The 23,640-nt window shown below is 41.8% G+C and overlaps 1 protein-coding gene across 1 annotated transcript in view; it reads right to left on the minus strand.

Moving 5' to 3' along the window:
• Positions 1-23,640, minus strand: part of PLD5 (phospholipase D family member 5) — a 402,235-nt gene that overhangs the window by 190,426 nt on the left and 188,169 nt on the right. The window contains exon 3 of the mRNA XM_021682883.1: positions 3,349-3,517. Within this exon, the coding sequence (XP_021538558.1) occupies positions 3,349-3,517 (169 nt within the window). The remainder of the gene's footprint in view (positions 1-3,348; positions 3,518-23,640) is intronic.

A 23,640-nucleotide genomic window follows, 5' to 3' on the forward strand; every position in this document is an offset into this window, starting at 1 on the left:
TACTGTATATTGTCTGTGTTCCTTTTTGGTCTATGTTGCTTTTAGGGTCTCTCTTTGCTTAGAGGACCCCTTTCAAGATTTCTTGTAGGGCTGGTTTTGTGTTTGCAAATTCCTTTAGTTTTTGTTTGTCCTGGAAGCTTTTTTATCTCTCCTTCAATTTTCAATGACAGCCTAGCTGGATATAGTATTCTTGGCTGCATATTTTTCTCATTTAGTGCTCTGAATATATCCTGCCAGTCCTTTCTGGCCTGCCAGGTCTCTGTGGATAGGTCTGTTGCCAATCTAATGTTTCTACCATTGTAGGTTACATATCTCTTCTCCTGAGCTGCTTTCAGGATTTTCTCTTTGTCTCTGAGACTCGTAAGTTTTACTATTAGATGTCGGGGTGTTGACCTATTTTTATTGATTTTGAGAGGGGTTCTCTGTGCTTCCCGGATTTTCATGCCTGTTTCCTTCCCCAAATTAGGGAAGTTCTCTGCTATAATTTGCTCCACTATACCTTCTGCCCCTCTCTCTCTTTCTTCTTCTTCTGGGATCCCAATTATTCTAATGTTGTTTCATCTTATGGTATCGCTTATCTCTCGAATTCTGCCCCGTGATCCAGTAGTTGTTTATCTCTCTTTTTCTCAGCTTCTTTATTTTCCATCATTTGGTCTTCTATATTACTGATTCTCTCTTCTGCCTCATTTATCCTAGCAGTTAGCGCCCCCATTTTTTATTGCACCTCATTAATAGCCTTTTTGATTTCTACTTGGTTAGATTTTAGTTCTTTTACTTCTCCAGAAAGGGTTTCTCTAATAACTTCCATATTTTTTTCAAGCCCAGCTAGTATCTTTAACGTGATGATTCTGAACTCTAGATCTGACATCGTACTAATGTCCGTATTGAGTAGGTCCCTGGCAGTCGGTACTACCTCTTGTTCTTTTTGTTGAGGTGATTTTTTCCGTCTTGTCATTTTGTGCAGATGAGAATAGATGAATGGAGAACAAAATGCTAGCAGAGTAACCACGTCCCCAGAAAATATACTGTAAACAAATCAGAAAAGACCTGAAGCAGTGGAACAAGAAACGGAAAGAGAGAAAAAAGAAAAAGAAAAAAAAGAAGAAGAAAAAGATAAAGATAAAAACAAACAAAACAAAACAAAACAAAACAACAAAAAAAACCAGAATGTGATCAAATATGATCAGGCTGGTATATAGATCAGTGCCACACACTAGATTTGGGGTGTATTTTGGTCTTTTAGAAGAAAGTGCCTCCCAAAATTTTAAAGAAAGAAAAACTTATATATGTACAAAAATAAGGGTTGATATGATGAAGGGATGGAATATGACTGTAAAGATGGAAATTATAAAAAATTTTATAAAAGGAATTGATAAGAAGTTGTTTGAAAAAAGAAAGAAGAGGATTTAAAAAAAAAAAGAAAAAAAAAGGGAGAGAATGTGATCAGGCAGGGGAGTAGAAAAAACCATATACTAGAGATTTAGGGTATATTTTAATCTGTTAGAAGAAACTATCTCAAAATTTTAAAGAGAGAACAACTTATATATATATATGCCAAAAATACGGGTAACTACTATGAAGGGATAGAATATGACTCTAAAAATGAAAAATAAAAATGTTTTTTTAAAAAAGGGATTGATAAGATGTTGGTTGAAAAAGGGAAAAAGAAAAATTCAAAAAAAAAAAAAGACAGTTAAAAAAAATTAACTTTGAAAGACTAAAGAATCATGGTAAAAAAAACTATGAATTCTATGTGCATTATTCCCCTAGCGCTGGAGTTCTGCTGTTCTCATTGATCGGTAAACATGGTCTTGGCTGGCTGTTCTTGCTGATCTTCTGGGGGAGGGGCCTGTTGCAGTGGTTTCCAAATGTCTTTGCCGGAGGCGGAATTGCCCCGCCCTTGCCCCCTCCCGGCTAAGTAATCTGCTCGGGTTTGCTCTCCGGAGCTTTTGTTCCCTGAGAGCTTTCCGTAGAGCTTTGGAGGCGGAGATTGAAAATGGCAGCCTCCCAATCTCTGCCCCGGAGGAGCTAAGAACTCGGGCCCCGCTCCTCAGTGAGCCCCCAGAGAAAAGCTGTCAGTCACTCCCGTCTCCCCGGTCTCCGGCCGCAATCCGTGCTCACCGGCCTGTGACCGAGCGTTTCTATCTCTGGCACCCCACCCCGGGTGGAGTCTCCAAACCCAGCAGATTCCTGCGTTGCACTCCCGCACCTCTCCTCCCGGGGGAAGAAGGTGAGTCTCCCCGGATCTGCCACCTGTTGGGTCCCTGCTGGAGGAGCAGTGGCCCGACTATGCCGCGGATCACGGTTTATGGCAACCCCGAGCTGAGAGGCCGCGCCTGGGCTCCGCCTCTGCAGCCGGCTTCCCTGCTCCGTTACCTGGGAGCTCTGCCACCCTCAGGCACCCCCGGTCTTTCTGTGACCCCAAGGGTCCTGAGACCACACTGTCCCGGAGGGTTCCACCCCCCGCTTAGTCACCAGAGTAACGTCCCTCAGCGGAGCAGACTTTTAAAAGTTCCGATTTTGTGCCCTGCAGGTCTGTCACTTGCCAGAAGCGGCCGATGGAGGACCCTCCCCCGCCGTCTATCCTCCCGAATATCGCCTGGGATTCACTTCTCCACACGTCCTACCTTCCAGAAAGTGGTTGCTTTTCTGATGAGAGAGTTGTTGCTCTTCTTTTCTTCGATCTCCTGTTGAGTTTGTAGGTGTTCAGAATGGTTTGATCCCTATCCAGCTGAATTCCAGAGAGGAGACGAAATCCAGGTCTCCTACTCCTCCGCCATCTTGCTCCGCCTGGCCCATTTCATCAGATTTCTAAAAGCTATTCTTGTAATTAGCTCATTTCTCTCTCCTCTTCAGTCAACTAGGACACAGCCAAAATATACAACTATACTGTGAAGTTTGATTCCACTATTAAAGAAAAAAGTTGGCTCTGGATCCTCAAGGCGAATTATGACACCCATTAACCAAATAAATGCCTCAGCAAGCAGGCACGGGGTTCGCTCTACAAGCATGCAGGTGGAGCAAAACAGAATTCTGGGGTGTGCTGTCCACAGATACCATGGTGTGAATGGCGCCCTCTGAAGTGGTCCAAATCAGCAATGCTATTGGAGAGCCTACCATATGCACAGATGAAACATGAGTTTACCCTTGAAAACCTGGCATTCTAGCAGGAGCTGAGCGACACATGATCAACAATGGCACCTACACATGAATATAATGATGTACAGGTACTGTGGGTGGAGGTAGACTAAAAAAGAGACCTTGAACTCAAGAAGTGAAGGCCAGAACCCAAAGGCATGGAAGATGCACATAAGTAAAATCATCAAACACAAAGAAGATGCAGCTTACCTGACATGCTGATGGATGACTGTGGTTGAGATCCCAATGGGAAGACACTATGTCAACAGACTTTTTGGCCATGTTGAGTAAGTTCATCCAGCCTTGGAAAAGTGATAAGTGAAATGGTGCATTTTCTGAATAGTTAAGGCCTTCAGGAATATTTTCCACCAGGGCAATTCTTAGAAAAGATTTTGAAAAACAAACAAACAAAATCTAGTCAAATTTGAAGCCACAGATCTTTATACATGCATACAGAGACATCTGGAACATACTCTTTACTCTTTTTGAATATATATGTTCCTCATTATTTACATTTTCCACCAAAGGTCTCTTACATTTCCCCTCTGCTAACCTTCCCAGTTCTGAGAGTTTAGATGCTCTGGTTTTCCCCAGATTTGCTCATATTTCAGAAAATCATAGTATATGTTCCTAATGTCCAGTTTCAAACTAGCCTTGAAAGAAAAATTCAGAGCTTCCTACACAAGCATCTTCCTCTAGTAATACATTCCTTTTTTCCTACAGTAATGCAATTCTTATATACAATAGCACTTTGTGAGCTACTTTAGGCCATAAGTTATGTTTTGCATACCTCCAGTTTCTAGGACAATGTTCAGTTTCTAATTTAGAAACTGAAATATTATGAGTTTTTTTACTACTAGAAAATAAAAATAGTATGTACTATTATTATTGCTTAACATCTATTGATGCTTTGCAGCCAAAACATAAAATGATATGAGGAAATATTTAAAACCTACCTGTTGCAGGGTTTTGGTAAAGTGGGAGATAAAGAATGGATAAAATGATCGCAATAATCAAACCTTAAATAAAATACAACAAAAGTATCCCAATGAATGTATTTTGTCTTTTGATACTTCCTTGTATATTGACAACACATACACTGCCCCTAGCCCAGCTGGGTATGGAGGTGAAGACTGTGGTTTTTCTCTCTGAAGTTAGCCAGGGGACACATAATGTTTTGTTAAAGGAATGAATTATTTTTTTCCCCAGTTTTGGAAATGTAAATTCTCTTGTAACTCTTCATGGAAAACTGCACACCTGTAAATGCTTCCAGAACAGAGATCTGTTTCATTCACAGCTATGCCTCCCTAGTGCTAGATACATAATTAGGGCTCAAGAAATACTACAGAATGAATTTCAGCTTTCAACAGGGAACCCAGCACTCCTCACTAAAATTGTTAGCTGTTTCTCCTAATGAGACTTGTCCCATTTAGCACTTTTAGAAACAAAAGCAATAGTCTTGGTAAAATGTTCTTGTGCATTTGATGACTATTGCAGCCAGAACGGGGTTGGGTATGTGACCCGGAGACATCCACAATTTGGGGATCTGATCACCCTACCACCATCTACAATCAAGTTTAACATTTGCTGAGGTCTGATAAGCACAGGACAGGCAGCACGGAAATGACTATGACAAATCTCCCTAGTCCTCTGGAATTTATAATTCAGAGAGACAGCCTATCTCATATATAATAATTCAAACAGGAGGTAGACTCCATGCAATGGTGAAACGGGAGTAAGAAGTTCAACTAGGTAGATAATGCATCATCCAAAGTACCACTATGCATGGGCAGGAAGGAGAGATTGATTCTGGTTGGGGCTTGGGGGCATGTGGAATTGGGTGGAGGTGGGACTTGAAATGTGTCTATGGGTGAGCTGGAAGAGACAGGAGTTCTAGGTAGAGGAAGGAGCCTGCCCAACGGTGTCCTCAGCTATTTGTGAGGTGAGCCCAGGAGGGGGTGAGGTGGGAGGGACAGGAGCTTGCCTTGGCAGAGAGGGCAGACAGCACCAGGAAGAGGAGCTTGGGCTTCGTTTGGTGCATTTGGGAGCAGCCAAGTTTGCCAGGGGCTCACCTTCAGGCACATTGCATGCCACTGGAAGGAGAAAAGGAGACCTGGAAATGAAACAGTGGTGGAGAGTGGACATGACTGTGCCAGCTCAGGAAGGAAAACAAGAAGTCTGAGTTCAATCAGTGGGAATAAAAAGAGGCGTGCAGGCAACACTGTTTTAGGAAAGAAATCTGAAAAGATTTAGTGTTTGATGGGCTTGAGGAGAAGGTGAAGGAAGATCAGGCAGGAGTCAAGGGTGACAGATTTTCCTGCAGGGTTGACACATCGTCTCTTAAGAGGGCGACCATAACCATCTCTCACGGTTTCCTTGCATGGATTCTTGTCCCTCCCAACCACGTTCCATACTGTACTTGTGTTAATCATTTAAGAATGCAAACCTAAGCACTCTGCTGCTTGATGAACACCTCCTATGGGCTTCCCCACTGTCCTTAGGATGATGTCCCCCCCAACCCCCTAAGATGGTTGGCAAGTGTGTACCAGTCTAGTCCTGCCTCCCCTTAGCCTCACTGAACTCAAACACCCTCTTTCAATTTTCCACCAAAGCACACCAGACATCTTTCGCTCCTTCCCTGCTATTTTCTCCAGACTTTGGCATTTTGTGCGGATCTTCCCAATCACCATTCCTACACTACTACCTCTCAATTAACTTACAAGGTCCTAATTTAAACATTACTTCTTCTGAGAGACTTCCCTAACTCCCCAACTAGGCTAGCTCTCCCTTATTACCAAGCCCTGCATGACCTGTTACTCCCCCTCCATCCTATTCCCTCTCTTGAAATTATTTGTTCAAGGCTGACTTTCCCTGATAGGTTATGGGGTGCAGGAAGGCAGGGACCAGCTCCACTGGTTCAGTATTGTAGCCGTAGTGCGTAACCTATTGTTCAGGGCACAGGAAGTATCCAAAGAATCTCTGCTGAGTTTCCCTGAAATCAGAACCACTGGAAAGATGGGGGTGGGTGGGGTCTACTAAAACAGACGAGGAACATGGGAAAGGAGGTAGACCAAGGGTTGGGAGAGATCATCAAGGGGGAGAAATGAAGAGAAAACTAGCCTAAAGCCTAACATGGGGGGCATGCCTACATTTCTCTGGTTGGTAGAGTGTGAAACAGATAGGGATTCAGAAGGGACCAACACAGACGCAGGGAGGCAAGAGACATCCAGGAGAATGCAGTGTTTGGGAGGCCAAGGTGAGACGAGGTTAAAAAGGTGGAGAGAGGGGATTTTTTAAAATCTACTTCATAACCTTTGACAGAGGTTGAAGTTGGATATTTTTAACTTCTATCCACATTTAAAGCCCAATTGTCTGAGTTAATAGAAGCGTGAGGGGAAGACCCCAGGTAACGAGCAGTTTCAGCCTCCCCTATAAGACTGTATATATATTTTTTTAAAGATTCATCCATTTATTTTAGAGAGAGACAGAGAGCAGGGGAAAGGGCAGAGGGAGAGGGAGAGGGAGAGAATCCTCAAGCAGACTCCACGCTGAGTGCAGAGCCTGACATGGGGTTCGATCCCAGAACCCCGAGATCATGACCTGACCCAAAACCAAGAGGCAGATGCTCAACCGACTGAGCCACCCAGGTTCCCCTAGAGGCTATATTTAGAAATAAAACCAGAGAGAATCCCTCCAACAAACAAAACCAAAACACAACAGCTGCCGACAAAGAGAAGGGACTAGCTTCAATTTCACTTCAGTTTAACAGGGGTGCTGAGGAAGACCAGAGGAGACTCAAGAAGCCCAGACAAATGAAACAGAAGGGATGAGGGATGTGGAGTAACTGCCCACCTGTCCCTGGCTCTGCTCCATCACTTTCCTCATGGTGTGACCTGCGGCTCCTGGCAGGCAGACAAAAGAGTATTTCCAATCTCTTCTAGAAATCTTTAGACCAGGTGTTCTTACCCTTGGATCCTTGGATAGAATTCACAGGACTCTCTGAGCTTGATCTTTACTTTCCCTGCTCTCTAACTGAAATTTAACATTCTCTTCAGTTGCGAAAACAGGCAAAACCCTACAGGAATACTAGAAGCACTTGTGAGTCCGTCACCAGGGAGAATCTGGTACAGTTACTGCCAACATCTCCAAGTGCTCAGCACTGCTTTGAAATTCTGGGGGTCATCAGATCTTGTTATTTCATGAATAAGTAGTGCACAATATACCTTAGTCCTTCACAGATTTTTAAAAAAATATTTTGATAAATTTATTTCAACATTATTGGTTGAAATCCCATGTGTTTAATTTATGCATTTAAAAACATTGTTCGGGGCGGCCGGCTGGCTCAGTCGGTAGAGCACACAACTCTTGATCTGGGGCTGTAGGTTCAAGCCCCACGTTGGGGGTAGAGATTACTTAAAAATAAAAGCTTTTAAAAGTTAATTAATTAATTAAAAATAAAAACATTATTCAAGGAAGGGTTCATCAGAGCACTACACCCTCATCAGGCTGCCCCAGAGTGCTAAAGTCTGTGGTGGCCAGAGGGTTACAGAGCATTCCCCAGCCTGACAACGTATGTGGAATTATATAAAATTTCTGCACACAAGAGACTCCATTTCGGGGCACCTGGGTGGCTCAGTCGGTTAAGCGTCTGCCTTTGGCTCGGGTCAGGATCTCAGGGTCCTGGGATGGAGCCCAGCATCAGGCTCCCTGCCCAGCGGGGAGTCTGCTTCCCCCTCTCCCTCTGCCCCTCCCCCTGCTCACTTGAGCTTTCTCTCTCAAATAAACAAATCTTAAAAAAAAAAAAAGCCTCCATTTCAAAGTTCCATTTCCTTTTCCAACTAATGAACCCTTGAACTGGGCCACAGCCGGTGACTGTTTTACGAGCAGTTGCTCATAAAATTTCAACAGAGCAACTGGCGTTTGGATCATGTGAGGACAGTGAAGTGAATTAATATGTGCCAGGGACACTTTCATTTGATAGCACCAATAAAATCATCAATAAGCTAATAATCCGAAGTGGTGCCACTGGTCAGCACCAAATTAGCAGGTTTTTGGGTTTTTTTGTTTTGTTTTTTTCTCTTTTCTATCTAAATCATGGAATTAACCTCTCCTTCTTTCTCATAAAAACCTTTTGCTTTCCTCACGTGATCATGATACTTTTCTGGTTCCTCTGGAATCTGTGCTCCCCCAATCGCAATTCTGAGATCCCCAAATAGAGGCCTTAGTTCTTCTCCACCTTCTCATTTTCCTCGGCTGATGTGCATCATCTACTCTTTTTTCCTAAGAAGATTTTTCTTCCCATTACTGAAGCCTTAGAAGTGGGTAGGATTACCAAAAGAGGTTTTCAAGAGAAGAGAACTGGGACAAAGGAAACATCTAATCACTTCTGCCTGGTAGAGAAAGTGGGCCTGGTGAGCTAGACAAGAAGAAAGGCCAGGGAAGACTGGAAGAGGAGGAGGGAAACTGCCTAGAAGTCAAGGGAGACCAAAGTTATCATCATTATTTTTTTCTTACCGAATATCAAAGTCAATTATGATTTCATATTAAGAATAAAAATAGAGACACCACCCCAGGTCGGCGGACACACTGGTACGTGGGTAATGAATTCCAGGGAAAGCCCCTGCACAAGGACCCTGCTCACCTCCCCTCTTCTCCCCTCCACGTGAACTGGGGACCACGATGACTCCTCTGTGACACAGCGCTGGTCTCCCATGCCCGGCTAGAAGCCGCCTCTAGAAATCGGCTTTGCAGTGACTTATTTCTGTGATCTATCATTTTATTTCCTTTAACGGCCAACAGCTGGCTACTCTCCAGGGCCTAGATCTAATTAGCATACATGCAGAACTCATTTCCATGCACTGACAGCCCTCCCTATCCTCTGCCTTGGCAAGCAAGGAGAGAAGGAGGCAGACCTCATTAAAATTCACCTTGGGGCCAATCCCTGGAACGCCTGCTTTCACCCTCTCTAACAGAACTATGCCCAAAAGCTGCAGCACTATTTCTGAGACCTAACAACAAGGGGGAAAGCTGAATATACAAAGACACAACACAGCAAAAAACCTCTTTGTGCCTCTTTTTATGGTACTTTGAGATAAACTACAAATGATCTGAACCGTGAGTCCAGGGAGCTCAAGTGGAATAAATACATTTTAAAAAATACATTTTACATTGTTAATAGATTTTAAAATAGAACTCTAGCTGTTCTTATTAATCGTATGTATTTATTCTCCAAACTTAATGTGATCATCAAAATTTCTTTTTCAATCCAGAAACATATTTTACCTTCTTAAAGAACTATCTAGTTTCCCTCCACTAAGCTACTAAAAAATATAGTCCCTGCATTTGCTAGCTTTAAAACATGGTGTGTGTACGCTGGCAAATGCAAGAATGTTTATATATATATATGTGTGTGTATATATATATATATATGTATATATACACATACATACACACATATACATTCTCCCACTTAATTTTGGAAATATTATAAAGAAATAATTAAGAGTAAAGAATTCATTATAAGGTAGAAAAAATCCAGCTCTGCCAGTTATTAGCTGTGTGACCTTAGACAAATGATTAACCTCTTCAAATCTGTTTCCGTTTCTGAAAAAAAAGTTACGATGAAGATTACAGGAGATAATCTCTGTGAAGTGCTTTGCTCAGAGACAGCTTCATAGTAAGAACTAAATAAAATATTTTTTTCAAGTCACTTATAGTCTGAAAACTTATAATTAATTAATTAAAAATTTCTCGAGGTTCTCAAACTGATATAGCACAGTTACTACAAAGATTCTACCTATATTGGCTCAAGGAGGCTTATAAACTAGGACCTACATGACATTTTCATAGTGAATCTATTTTCATTGCCTACTGCAATGGAGCACTTACTAGGACTTGATTATATATGCAGGTGCGTGGCTGGTCAATTCAGTGACTTTTACTGCACACCTGTTAGCTATCTGATGGCGTTAATCGATGAAATTGAGCAGAGAGCCTTAGTTCATCAATACAATTAGATGTGGACTCAAAACGATGCAGATTTTGTTCCCTCGTTTGGGGGTCACCTGGCTGTAATTAAAGCCCAGGACTGACAAGGCAGAAGTTGACCTTCCCAAAGATACTAGAGTGCCTGGTATCGATGTAGAAGACTGGCCACCTCTGGACATGAAAATAATTGATACAGACCTAAGTCAGTTTGCTTTAATGCAGCTGAGATATAGGTTTCATTTTTTTCCCCAAGAATTTGGGTCAGGGTGAGTTTACTTGTGAAAGATAGCAGTAAAGATATCAGTGAGGCCTGGCGGGCTAACAGTGTCCTGATAATTGTTAATCTGGCATAGGGATTAACACTATTGACTATTAAAGTAATTAGTAAAGTAATTGTTAATTGTTTTAATAAATTTTGGCCAACTTTTTATTTTGAAAAAATTTCAAATCCACAGAAAAGTTGTTAGACAAGTACAGTGTGACTGAATATATTTATTGCAAGAAAGAAAGTTATGTATACATATGTAATATTACACACACACACATACATTTTAGAAAACCACTTGAAAATAAGCTGTAGACATCAGGATAATTTATCTCTGAATCTTCAGCATGTATTTCTAACAAGGAAGCCATGTTTCTAAATAAATGAAAACAATTATCACACAGGAAATTTAACATTAATATAGAGCTATTACCAATATTCAAATTTCCTCAGGTGTCCCAAGAAGGTCCTTTATCCCAGGTTTTTTTCTTTTCTTTTTTTTCCTTTTTTCTTTATTTTTTTTTAGGATCCAAGATCCACTTAATAATGTTCACTCATTGCATTTAGCTGTCAGGTCTCTTTAGTCTAGGAGAATTCCCTAGCCTATTTTTAGTTTTGTTTGTTTTCCTTGATGTTGATAATTTAGAAGAGCCCAGGCCAGTTGTTTTGCTAAATATTTCTGGATTTGATTTGTTAGCTATCAAATGGTTAGCTTTAGGTTAAGTATTTTTGGCAGGAATGCTACCTAGGTAATGTGTCCTTCAAAGTGCATCGTATAAGGTGACACATGATATTGGGTTGTCCCACTACTGGAGATGCTAAGTTTGGTCCCTTGGGGAAGGGAGTATCTCCCTTCCAGATTTCTCCACTAAACAGTACCTTTCTTCCCTCTATAAGTAATAAGTAACTGGTACAGAGGTACCTGTAAATATCCTATCACCTAACATTTCACTCACTGATCTGTCATCCATCCATTTCTGATTCTTGACTGAATCTATCTTGTTGATAACTTTCTATCATTAATGCTATATTTGTTATTTGGTATTATTCTGCCAGGAAAAGCTTTTCCTTCTCCTATCACCCTTTTAAAATTTTTTTTAAATGTTGTTTTATTAGTATGGACTCATAGATTCACTTTTTAAATTTAAAGTGTAGTTATCTATTCTGTCATTATTTGTTGTGATGCTCGCATTGTTGTGTATACTGCGAGCGGAGGCTCCTATGAATTGTCTCCTTTGTTCTTTTGATGTCTCAGTTTTTGAATACTTTCATATTTTTTGTCACTAGATGTTTCATTTGCACTAACTTTTAAACTGACTTCTGAAGAAACAGCTGCAGAGAACATGATGGTGCGTCTGAGTAGGCAACAGATCCCTGTTTCCATAAATCCAGAAAGCTCAGACTACAGCCTCATTAATTCCAGGCCTATAACGGTATTAAGTGAAGAGCAACTATAGCTTTCTTCTTGGAGAGAGGTAGTAGGGCAGTAGAGAAAGTATTATAATTGTAGCTATTATCTTTTGTCTGTATATTACAGTTTAAGGGTACTTTCACACTTAACCTTACACATCACCATCAATGAATACAGGATGAAGATAACAAGGCTCACAGTGGCCAGGTGTCATCAGGCTAGATGGAATGCTACAGAGCTGGGATGTAAACTCAGGTTCGTCTGAGCTCATGTGCATTTCACACTAGATTAGGTAGTGGGCTTACCCTGGAAGGCCTGCACAGCACACCTTGGGTCTTGGCGGGGAAAAGCAGACTTACGTCAGAGAGCAGAGGCCACCCTGGAGGGGAAGGTCAGTTTGGGTCACAATCCCAATTTTGTCCAGAGAAGACGGGAAGATATGAGTGGCAGCTTCCCTATGCCCCCTCCTTGTTTTACACTCCACCTGTCAGTCCACCTCAACAAGACAATCTGGTGGCAGGAAGGCATATTTTCCTTGGCTCAGTATTTCCAGATATGGGCCCAGAAAGGAAGAAAACAATCAGGGGAGAAAGAAGCACGGGAAAGATGAAGACAAAAAAAAGAAAGAGAGAGGACTTCTGGGGAAGATGGCGGAGTAGGAGGACCCTAAGCTCACCTTGTCCCATGGATACAACAAGATCACGCTCATATCAGTCTAAATAACCCAGAAAACAACCCGAAGACTGCCAGAATGAATTCCACAACTAAAGGCAGAAGAGGTAGGAAGGATGGAGATACAGTGGGGAGCTAAATGGACAGCAGGACTGTTTGTGGAAAGGAGGGACCTGCAGGCCTGGAGAGGGGTGAGCAACAGACCCTCATGTCAGGGAGCCTGCAGGGGGAAGACAAATCCCCATAAACATTTGGCTTTTAAAATCAGAGGGGCCAAATTCCTTGAGTTCTTACAACCACCAGGCCTTAAAACCTGGAAATTTAATAATCCAGCTGACTCGATTTTGGGAGAGCCAGGAAGGTTAGACGAAGCTGAGTCCCTACCCTTAAAGAGACAGCACAAAAAAAACAGCCCAGCATAGAAGCAGCAGTTTGAAAAACACCTGGGGCATATGGGAGGGAGATTTGTTTACTAATCTCAGAGCGTGTGCTAGAGGGACAGAGATCCTTGGGAGACCTCTCCAGGAACAAAGGGCCTGGCAGGTGCCATGTATCTGCCTCCCCCACCCCCACAGTATAAACATATAGTCACCTGCAGGAACCAGCACAGCACCCATGCTCAATACCTAACTTGCTTACAATGCATCCCAACCCCCATAATCTGGCAGGTCCACTCCCTTCAGGCAGACCTGCCCAGCACTGCAGATCCCCTCCCCCAGAGGACCAGAGCAAAACTTGCTAAACACGGCACCTCCCACCCCATGCACTTTGCGGATCTTCCCCATCCAATATGCTCTTGGCCAGAGCCTATCTAAATTGGTGCCACAAGCCTGGCAGTGTGCAAGCAGCCCCCACAGGGGTTACCACCACTCCAAAGTGACTCCTGCCCTGGGGACAGGGAAAGACAGCCACACACACCATGCATACTGTGGCCCTGCCCACCAACAAAAGCTTCTCAGGGGACAACACAAGGAAAGTGCCCTCTAGTTCAGGGCTACTGCATCTCTGGTGAATATCTGATCTGACTCACCTCCAGCCCAAGGGGGCCCCAAACTGGCCCACTAAGACCACAGGGAACAAACCCTGCCCACAATAGGCAAAGAAAGCCACTGCAGACAACTGGACTGAAGAAAAAAGCAGCTCAGACTCAAGGGTAGGGTGCATGCAACACACATAGGAGACACCCCTGAAGCATCAGATTCCAGTGAACAGGGATTGCACTGCAAGGAATCACAGGACCTCTTCTTCATAAAGCCACTACTTTCAAGAGCAGGAGATGTAGCTGAATTTCCTAACAAAGAGAAACAGACACAGAGAGTTAGACAAAATGAGGAGACACAGGAATATGTCCCACATGAAAGAACAGAACAAAACCACAGCAAAAGAACTAAACAAAACAGAAAAAGTAATCTGCCTGATAGATAATTTAAAGTAATTTTCATAAAGATACTCACAGGACTTCAGAAGAGTGGAGGACATAAGTGAGACCCTTAACAAAAGATAGAAAACATAAAAAAGAATCAATCAGAAATGAAGAACTCAAAAAATGAAATTTAAAATACACTTGATGGATTAGATAGTAAACTGGAGGAAGCAAAAGAATGGATCCATGACCTGGAGGACAGAGTATGGAGGAGAGAAAAAAAAATATGCAAAATGAGAACAACTTAGGAAACTCAGCAATATCATCAAGCATAATAAATTCTCACTATAGGGATCTCAGAATGAGAAGAGAGAGAAAAGTTAGTTGAAAATATAATAGCTGAAAATTTTCTGAATCTATGGATGAAAACGGAAATCCAGTTCTAAGAGGCACAGAGATTTCCCAGTAAAATGAAAGGAGGTCCACACCAAGACATATAATAATTAAAATGGCAGAAAGTAGTGATAGAGAATTTTAAAAGCAGCAAGAGAAAAGAAAACTTACATATAAGGGAAACCCCATAAGACTATCAGCTGATTTTTCAGCAGAAAGTTTGCAGGCAAGAAGAGAGCAGCATGATATATTCAAAGTGCTGGGAGGAAAAAATCTGCAGCCAAGAATATTCTATCCAGCAAGGCTATCATTCAGAATAGAAGGAAAGCTAGAAGTTACCAGACAAACAAAAGTTAAAGGAATTCATGACCACAAAAACAGCCCTACAAGAAATGTTACAGGGGACTCCTTGAGTGGAAAGAAAAAACTATAAGAGTAAGAAAAGTAGGAAATAAAAAAAGCAGTAAAAATAAGTGTATCTATAAAAATCAGTCAAGGAACTCACAAAATAAAAGTATGGAAATTATGACACAATATTCTTTTTTTTTTAAAGATTTTATTTATTTATTTATTTGACAGAGAGAGACACAACAAAAGAGGGAACACAAGCAGGGGGAGTGGGAGAGGGAGAAGCAGGCTTCCCGCTGAGCAGGGAGCCCAATGCGGGGCTCGATCCCAGGACCCTGGGATCATGACCTGAGCCGAAGGCAGGCGCTTAACGACTGAGCCACCCAGGCGTCCCTGACACAATATTATTAAAAAACATGGGGAGGAGAGTAGTAAAGAATGGGTTCAAACTTAAATAACCATCACCTTACTATAGACTCCTCTATACAGACGATGGTAACAATAAATCAAAAATCAGTAATAGATATGTAAAAATTAAAGAGAAAGAAATCCAAGCATAACACTAAAGACAGCCCACTTATGGTGGCAGAAGAGAGCAAGAGAAGAAAGGTACAGAGAATAACTACAAAAACAACCATAAAACAAGTAACAAAAGGGCACTAAGTACACACCTATCAATACTTACTTTGAATGTAAATATACTAAAAGCTCCAATCAAAAGACTTAGGATAACGGAATGGATTTGAAAAACAAGACCCATCCATATGCTGCCTACAAGAGACTCATTTCAGACCTACAGACACATGCAGACTGAAAGTGAAGGGATGAAGAATCATTTATCATACAAATTGATGTCAAAAGAAAGTGAGGGTGGCAAAACTTATATAGGACAAAACAGACTTAGAACAAAGACTGTAACAAGAGACAAAGAAGAACACTATGTAACAATAAAAGGAATAATCTACAAGAAGACACAGCAATTTTAAGTATTTATCTCCTCAAAATGGGAGCACCCAAATACATAAAGCTGTTAATAACAACCATAAAGAAAGTAACCAATAGTAATACAATAATAGTAGGGGACTTTAAAACCCCATTTACATCAGAGGACAAATCATCCAAACAGAACATCAGCAAGGAAACAGTGGCTTTGAATGACACATTGGACCAGATGGACTTAACAGATATATTTGGGATATTCCATCCGAAAACAGCAGAATACACATTCTTCTTAAAATACACATGGAACATTCCACAGGACAGATCACATATTAGGCCACAGAAAAAGTCTCCACAAATTCAGAAATACTGAAGTCATACCATGTATCTTTCCTGACCACAACTAGTTCTGTGAAACTGGAGATCAACCGCAAGAAAAAATCTCAAAAGAACACAAACACATGGAGATTAAATAACATGTTACTAAACAATGAATGGGTCAACCAAGAAATCAAAGAAGAAGTAAAAAAAAAAAATACATGGAGAAAATGAAAATAAAAACACAATGACCCAAAGCCTTTGAGATGCAGCAAAAGTAGTTCTAAAAGGAAAGTTTATAGCAATTCAGGCTTACCTCAAGAAGCAAGACGAATCTCAAACAACCTAACCTTATACCTAAAGGAGTGAGAAAAAGAAGAACAAACAAAACCCAAACCAACAGAAGGGGGAAATAATAAAGATTAAAGCAGAAATAAATGAAATAAAAATTACAAAAACAATAGAATAGATCAGTGAAAACAGGAGCTGGTTTTTTGAAAGGAACAACAAAATTGGTAAACTCTCAGCCAGACTCTTCAAAATGAGAGAGAGAGAGAACTCAAATAAACAAAATCAGAAATGAATAAGTAGAAATAACAACCAACACCACAGAATACAAAGAATTACAAGAGAATATTATGAAAAATTACATGCCAAAAAATTGGACAACATAGAAGAAATGGATAAATTCCTAAAAACATATAACCTCCCAAAACTGAATCAGAAGGAAATAGAAAATTTGAACAGACCACTTCCCAGAAATGAAATTAAATCAGTAATCAAAAAATTCCTAACAAACCAACATCCAGGATGAGACAGCTTTAGAGGTGAATTCTACCAAACATTTAAAGAAGAGTTAATACCTATTCTTCTCAAACTATTCCAAAAAATAGAGGAGGAAGGAAAACTTCCAAATTCATTCTATGAGGTGAGCATTACACTGATACCAAAACCATATAAAGACAAAGAAGGAGAACTATAGGTCAATATCTCTGATGAACACAGATGCAAAAATCCTCAACAAAATATTAGCAAACCAAATCCAACAATAAATTAAAAAAATCATTCACCATGATCAAATGGGATTTATTCCTAGGGTACGAGTATTCAGTATTCACAAATCAATCAAAGTGAAATACCACATCAATAAAAGAAAGGAAAAAGCAAATGATTATTTCAATAGGCACAGAAAAAGTATTTGACAAAGTACAACATCCGTTTGTGATAAAAACCCTCAACAAAGTAGGTTTAGAGGGGACATATCTTAACATAATAAAAGCCATATATGAAAAACCCACAGCAAACACCATCCTCAATGGTGAAAACAGAGCTTTTTGCCTAATGTCAAAGAAGCCTAATGAGATGTCCATTCTCACCACTTTTATTCAATATAGTACTGGAAGTCCTTGTCAAAGCAATCAGACAAGAAAAAGGAGTAAAGGCATCCAAACTGTAAGGAAGAAGTAAAACTTTCACTATTTTCAGATGACATACGCTATATATAGAAAACCTGAAAGAATCCACCAAAAAAAAAAAAAAAACTACTTAAACTGATATGTGACTTCAGTGAAGTTGCAGGATACAAAATCAGGGTACAGAAATCTGTTGCATTTCTATAGACTAATAATGAAGCAGCAGAAAGAAAAATCAAGAAAACAACCCCATTTACAACTGCACCCAAAATAATAAAATACCATAACCAAGAAAGTGAAAGACCTATACTCTGAAAACCATAAAACACTGATGAAAGAAATGGAAGACAACACAAAGAAATGGAAAGACATTCCATGCTCATGGATTGGAAGAACAAATGTTGTTAAAATGTCTATACTACCCAAAGCAATGAACAGACTTAATACAATCCTTATCAAAATACCAACAGCATTTTTCACAGACCTAGAACAAATAATGCTAAAGTTTATATGGAACCACAAAAGACCCTGAATAGCCAAAGCACTCTCGAAAAAGAAGAACAAAGCTGGGGCTATCACAATCCCAGATTTCAAGTTATACTACAAAGCTGTAGTAATCAAAACAGTATGATATTGGCACAAAAGTAGTCACCATAGATCAATGAAACAAAATAGAAAGACCTAAAATAAACCCACAGTTTTATGGTCATTCTTCAACAAAGGAGGCAAGTATATCCAATGGGAAAAAGACAGTCTCTTCAACAAATGGTGTTAGGAAAACTGAACAGCCACATGCATAAGAGTGAAACTAGAACACTATCTTAAACCATGAACAAAAATAAACTCAAAACTGGGGCACCTGGGTGGCTCAATAGGTTAAATGCCCGACTCTTGATTTCAGCTCCGAGTTGTGAGATCAAGTTCTGTGTCCAGGCTCCATGGGCTCTATGCTAGGTGTACAGCCTGACTGGGATTCTCCTTCTCCCTCTCCTTCTGTCCCACCCCATTTGTGCTCTCTCTCAAAAAAAAAAAAAAAAAAAGAATGTTGACTACATAAAAGTATGCACAAATAACTGTTATTCAGAGAATCAGAACTGTAACAAGATACTACTTTTAAAGACCATTTTAAAAAAGAAGAAAGCAGAAGTCAATGTCCTGCCTTTTGATATTTTACCAATACGAAATCTGGACAAAGAAGCAGGAGGTTCAGTGATGAAATGCCCCTGACACTGTCCTCAAAGAGCTAACACATTAGTGAAAAGGAGATGATGGAAAACAAGAACAGGCTTGCATTCGAGACAGTTATTAACCTTTGACACCTGTCAAAACAACTATACTATTACCACTACTGTAATTGAACATTTATTGAGCACTCACTTTGTGTCAGGCCCTATGTTCAGCAGATTTACTGACTATATTAATACATGTTTACAATAATTCTCAGAAGTAGGTACTGTCATTATTCCCATTTTATAAATGAGGAAACTGAGACCCCAGGAGTTTAAGTCAGGTGTGCTAGTGAGTGTTGGAGCCCAGACTTAAGCCTGGATAGTATGACTGTAGACAATATCCTCTTCATCACTATGCTCCACTGTCTCTCCCAGCTTTCAAAGCAAAGCATCCAGGCAGAGGTACAAGATGCCGTCAATACATCTTCAGTGAATTGGGTCCATAGACACCCAGGAGCACAATATCCATGACAGCGAATGGTAGAGAGACTGGCAGAATCCCTTTCTGTTAGGATTTATTCCCTTGCAGTCAGTTGTGTTTGTTTTTTTTTTTTTCTTTACAAAAGACACAATCCCTACTCAATCATATTCTTTGAATCAAAATTCAGGACATAATCTATCCAGCAATTCTGGGTCGTTTATTCATCTCCCGTTTGACTGGTATTTGTGTAAAGCCAAATTCATGATGTGCTCTGTACACGGTGCTGAAAAGCATACCAGCCGCAGCCCTGCCCTTGTGAGGCGCACATTCTACAGGTGGAGAGCACAGGTAATACATGAGTAAGCAGGCAGAGGAAAAGATGGGGCAAATGAGGGAAGTAAACAGGACCACATAGTGGAGGTCAGAAGGAGGGCTGCTTCTTTAGACTGGCAGCCAGAGATGGCCCTTCTGAGGCTGTAAAATGGAGCTGAGATGCAAAAGTGGGGGGCAGAGTGGTCAGGGCAGAAAGGACCAATAGTCGAGAAAGAATCAAGGCAGGAATGAGGTTGGAGCATGGGAAGAACAGCAAGAGGCCAGTGTCATGCAATCTAGAGAGTAAAGTAGAGAGGGAAAGAGCACAGTCAAAGGGGTGGGTCAAGGCTAGAATATGCAGGAGAAGAAAGTATTTTTTTCCTCTACTCTTAAAAGTTCTTGGTTGGGTCTCTAACAAAAGACAGATTAACAAGAGGAAAGCATGCAAATTCATTTAATGTAAATTTCACACCACAAGGGAGGCTTCATAAGGAAACAAAAACCCAAAACCACGGTTGAACCTGCACAGTTTTATATCAGGTTTGATGAAGAGAGTTTGATGAAGCTGTGGGAAAATGAGATGGGACAAAGGATATGAGGTAAGTGTAGTATACCGGGGAAAACTTAGCAAGGTCTGTTCATTCAGATTCCTTTCTGTGTCCCTTCATCTTTGGAGAGATAAGGATGCTCCTTTCCTCAGGTATAGGGAAGGCGCCATTCACAGGAGGGTTTTATGACCTGCTTCAAGGGAAGACCAGAAAGTCCTTCCTGGATGTGCCGCTTGTAGTTTCCCCACAAAAACACCACAGGGCTGCATGGAGACAAGGGTCACAGCAGAAGATAGATGAGAAGACCCTGCAACAGTCGAGGGCCTAGGGGAAAGATGATGATGGTGGCTTGAACTAGGGTGTGAATGCTGGAGGTGGGGAAGAGTGGAGAGATGTGGAACAGATGCTGAAGGCAAAGCAGATAGGAACATGGTTACTATTGGGGGAAATTCTTCTGCCCATTCCTGATGTCATCTCCAGGTTCAAGGGTGCTCTGGTGAGTGATGTGACACAACTTTGTGTTTCTCCAGACCTTTACTCGTCCTGCCCCAGGGGAGGAGGAGTGAATTACCTGACTAGGAGATGGACAGAATATTCAGCTTGATTCCTCACCTCTTCCTCTTGGGAGAGCTATCCCATTCCCAGGCCCCCACACAACAGCCTTGCCTGGACAAGCCCCTTCATGTCCAAGCTCGCCCTGGACAAGGCTGGCTGTGACTTGTTCAATCCAGAAGACCATGTGATCTCACCTTAAGCTACATCTCCCAATGTAGCCTGCAGCCTTTACCCAAAAGGAGATCATTTAGCCTCCACCTGCTCCTCCTTGTCAGAACTGTCAGTTTGTTCGGGAACAAGGATGCTATTTATTGAGCCCCCTCGAGACCCCCAAAAGTAGAATTGGGGCATGAGTTGGGATTCTAATGTATTTAATTCTTCTGGATATTTTGATGGAATGAGGGACCACAGGTCAGAATCTAGGATGAACAAGTGCAACAGACAAACTACACTGAGAAAATGATCATGAGGGAGACCCTGCTGCTAGTCGATGCCTTACTGATTGATTCAGGAATCCCAGTTCTATTTCTTTTTTGTGAGTGGGGGAAGGGCAAAGAGGGAGGGAGGGAGAGGAAAAGGAAGAGAATCTCAAGCAGACTCCATTCTGAGCCTGGAGCCCAGCTCAGGGCTCGATCTCATGACACTGAGATCATGACCTGAGACAAAACCAAGAATCAGATGTTCAATTGACTGTTCCACCCAGGCGCCCACCCCACCCCCATCCCTGATTCTATTTCTGACCGAGTTCAGAGCCAGCAAGACAAATATGTGTTTCCCCTCCTGACTCCATGCCCGACACAGGCACTGAAGATCAATCCTGACATTCTTTCCTGAGCCTGGTCTTGGCCTCACAATCTCTCTCAGGCTGGTTTGATCCAGGCACCTACTAACAGCTAGGGCTACAGACAGGATGAAACTGAAGTTACAGCTTTGAGGCCAACTACAAAATAAAGCTGATCATATTTTCTAGTTAATGCAAACTTACCCAGAAAATCATTTTTATTTCAAATTTGTTGAGCCTATTTCTAAAATGGATAAAGACCATTTTTCTGGAATTGGAACACACTGAGTAGAATCTTTTTTATGATTTTAAGTTTTGCCTTAGGACCCCCAAATACTACTTAGTAGAAGATATAAGAAGTTAGTCCAACACTGTAGAGTTCAAGATTTATTTCTTGATTTATTCTAAAATGAGTTCATGACTCACTTCATGATTCAAGTTGTCTCCTTAAAGCACAGTGAAATTTTTAGTAATTTAAGACTTACTATCAATTAGTTCTAGTGCTTGTTTTCGAAGTAAGGGCCAAGAAAGATAGGACTGCCATTCATGTCCTTAATATTACTAGATCTTATTTAATAACTGCGAAGCTGCTAAGCTTTGCTGTATCATTGCTAAGGGATAGTGGATTGCTTCATGAGTGGGAGATTATATGCATTTTTTTCCCTTTCCTTCTTTCTCTATCTTGAATCTCAGCAAATCTCAGACTTTGAGGCCACATTAATGAATCTCATTATTTGAAAATTCTTTTTTTTTTTTTTTTACAGATTTTATTTATTTGAGAGAGAGACAGAGAGCACCAGCAGGGGGAGAGGGAGAGGGACAAATAGACTCCCCACTGAGTGGGTAGCCTGACATGGGACTCCATCCCAGGACCCCGAAATCATGACCTGAGCCGAATGCAGATGCTGAACCAACTGAGCCACCCAGGTGGCCCTGGCAAATTCTTGTTTGCCTACCACGGGCTATGCCAGGCTGATGAGTACCCCACTGACACCAGCTAAATGAGAAGCTGCCTGGTGGCCACCGAGGAACCCAACACCTCGTTTGGGATAAAGTCTATGCTGCAATGAAAACCTTTAAATAAAGCAGACCTGAGAAGGGCTCCTCAGAGGAACACAGCAGCTTCCTGTTAAGGAGAGTTGTATGCAGCTGATAATACTTCTAGAAGCAAAGAATGAGTGTGAAAAGCAGGCAAAGTCAACCGAGTGGCCCATCTGGAGGTCAGCAATGGTAACTTGCAATCTTAGACCACGCGTTCTGTACAGGGGGCCCCACGGGCTGCAGAGCACAGCCACTCAGCAGAGACAATTCTGGCAGCTATATTCCAAGTCCACCAAGGGCGGGCAGCATCATCTGGCACAACATGTGCCATTTCCAGAGGTTTAAAATAGTTTTTCTAAATATGTTTTTCACAGTCCGAATGTGGTTTAAGTTTCTTCTGAGTTGAGATCCTGAGGGGGATGAGACAATTTTGTACTGACTTTCGTGGGGAAAGGGTTGCAGGGGGAAGAGTCACAGCAGGACACCGATGAGAAGACCACGGGGTGGGGGCTGGGGGAAAGGTGATGGGGATTTACGTCAATCGATCTAGTTTTGTAAGAGTCAAGGACACTTCTACCAATATTTCAAAGCACTACATGTATAGGTTAAGAGAATGCAAACAACACAGACGATCCCCGTGTAAAGACTCCCGCTCTGTCTTCTGGTTCCCTGCCCCAGGGTCGACACATAACCAGTTGTTATTTTCTGCAACTAGGATATTTCCTGCATACACATTCATTAACTTACCTACTTTCTGTGTTTGGACCTTCCAAAGCATGCAGGAGAACTCAGAAGGGATGCAGAAGGTATCGATCCTTCATTGACTCACGTGGAGGAAGTCAGGATGTCAAGAGAAGCCCAGTTCAGGGCCGGAAGCAGAGGCTGCCCATGAGCTACTTCCCTTCAAGAGAGGACGCTGTGTGTCCCCGAGCAGAAGGGGACAGAGGAGTGACTCTGAGAAACACCCAGGTAGAGACGAGTCCCCGTGATCGGAGCGGGTGGACAAGTCTGTGGGTCTTGCAAGCAGCACAGGACCCACCACACGGCCCCAGGCCTGCCTGGGAAGACAGCCAACTCCCCGCAGTCAGAGGTCATATGCTGCACCCAGGGAGGCTGCACCCTAGGCCCTGGGGCTCCACGGGTTCCACTATAAGTCCCCAAAGAGGAAGGGCCTCCAAGCTGAGCCCATGGAGCCTAGAAATAACCAGTGTAGACAAGCAGCATTACCAGAGGGGCCTTCTGATGATCTGAGGCTGGATTCCTGCCAGGCTGATTCCCGTCAGTGAGGATTTGGTGTGATTTGATGACGTGAATGGAATTTCTGTTAAATCTGAGTTCTGGGCTGACATGTGAACCCACCACACAAATGTGCCATTTGGTCTTCTTCTAGTGAGCCAGATAGAGACTGTGACTCCGAACTGCACTCCAGCCCACCAAGCGTACAAAATTCATGGAATTCCCTGGGCTTCACATGGAGCATCCTCTAGCTCTCACCGGCTCACTGAGG

This window comes from Neomonachus schauinslandi, chromosome 6, assembly GCF_002201575.2.
Source record: "Neomonachus schauinslandi chromosome 6, ASM220157v2, whole genome shotgun sequence".
In the NCBI taxonomy this organism is placed as follows: Eukaryota; Metazoa; Chordata; class Mammalia; order Carnivora; family Phocidae; genus Neomonachus; species Neomonachus schauinslandi.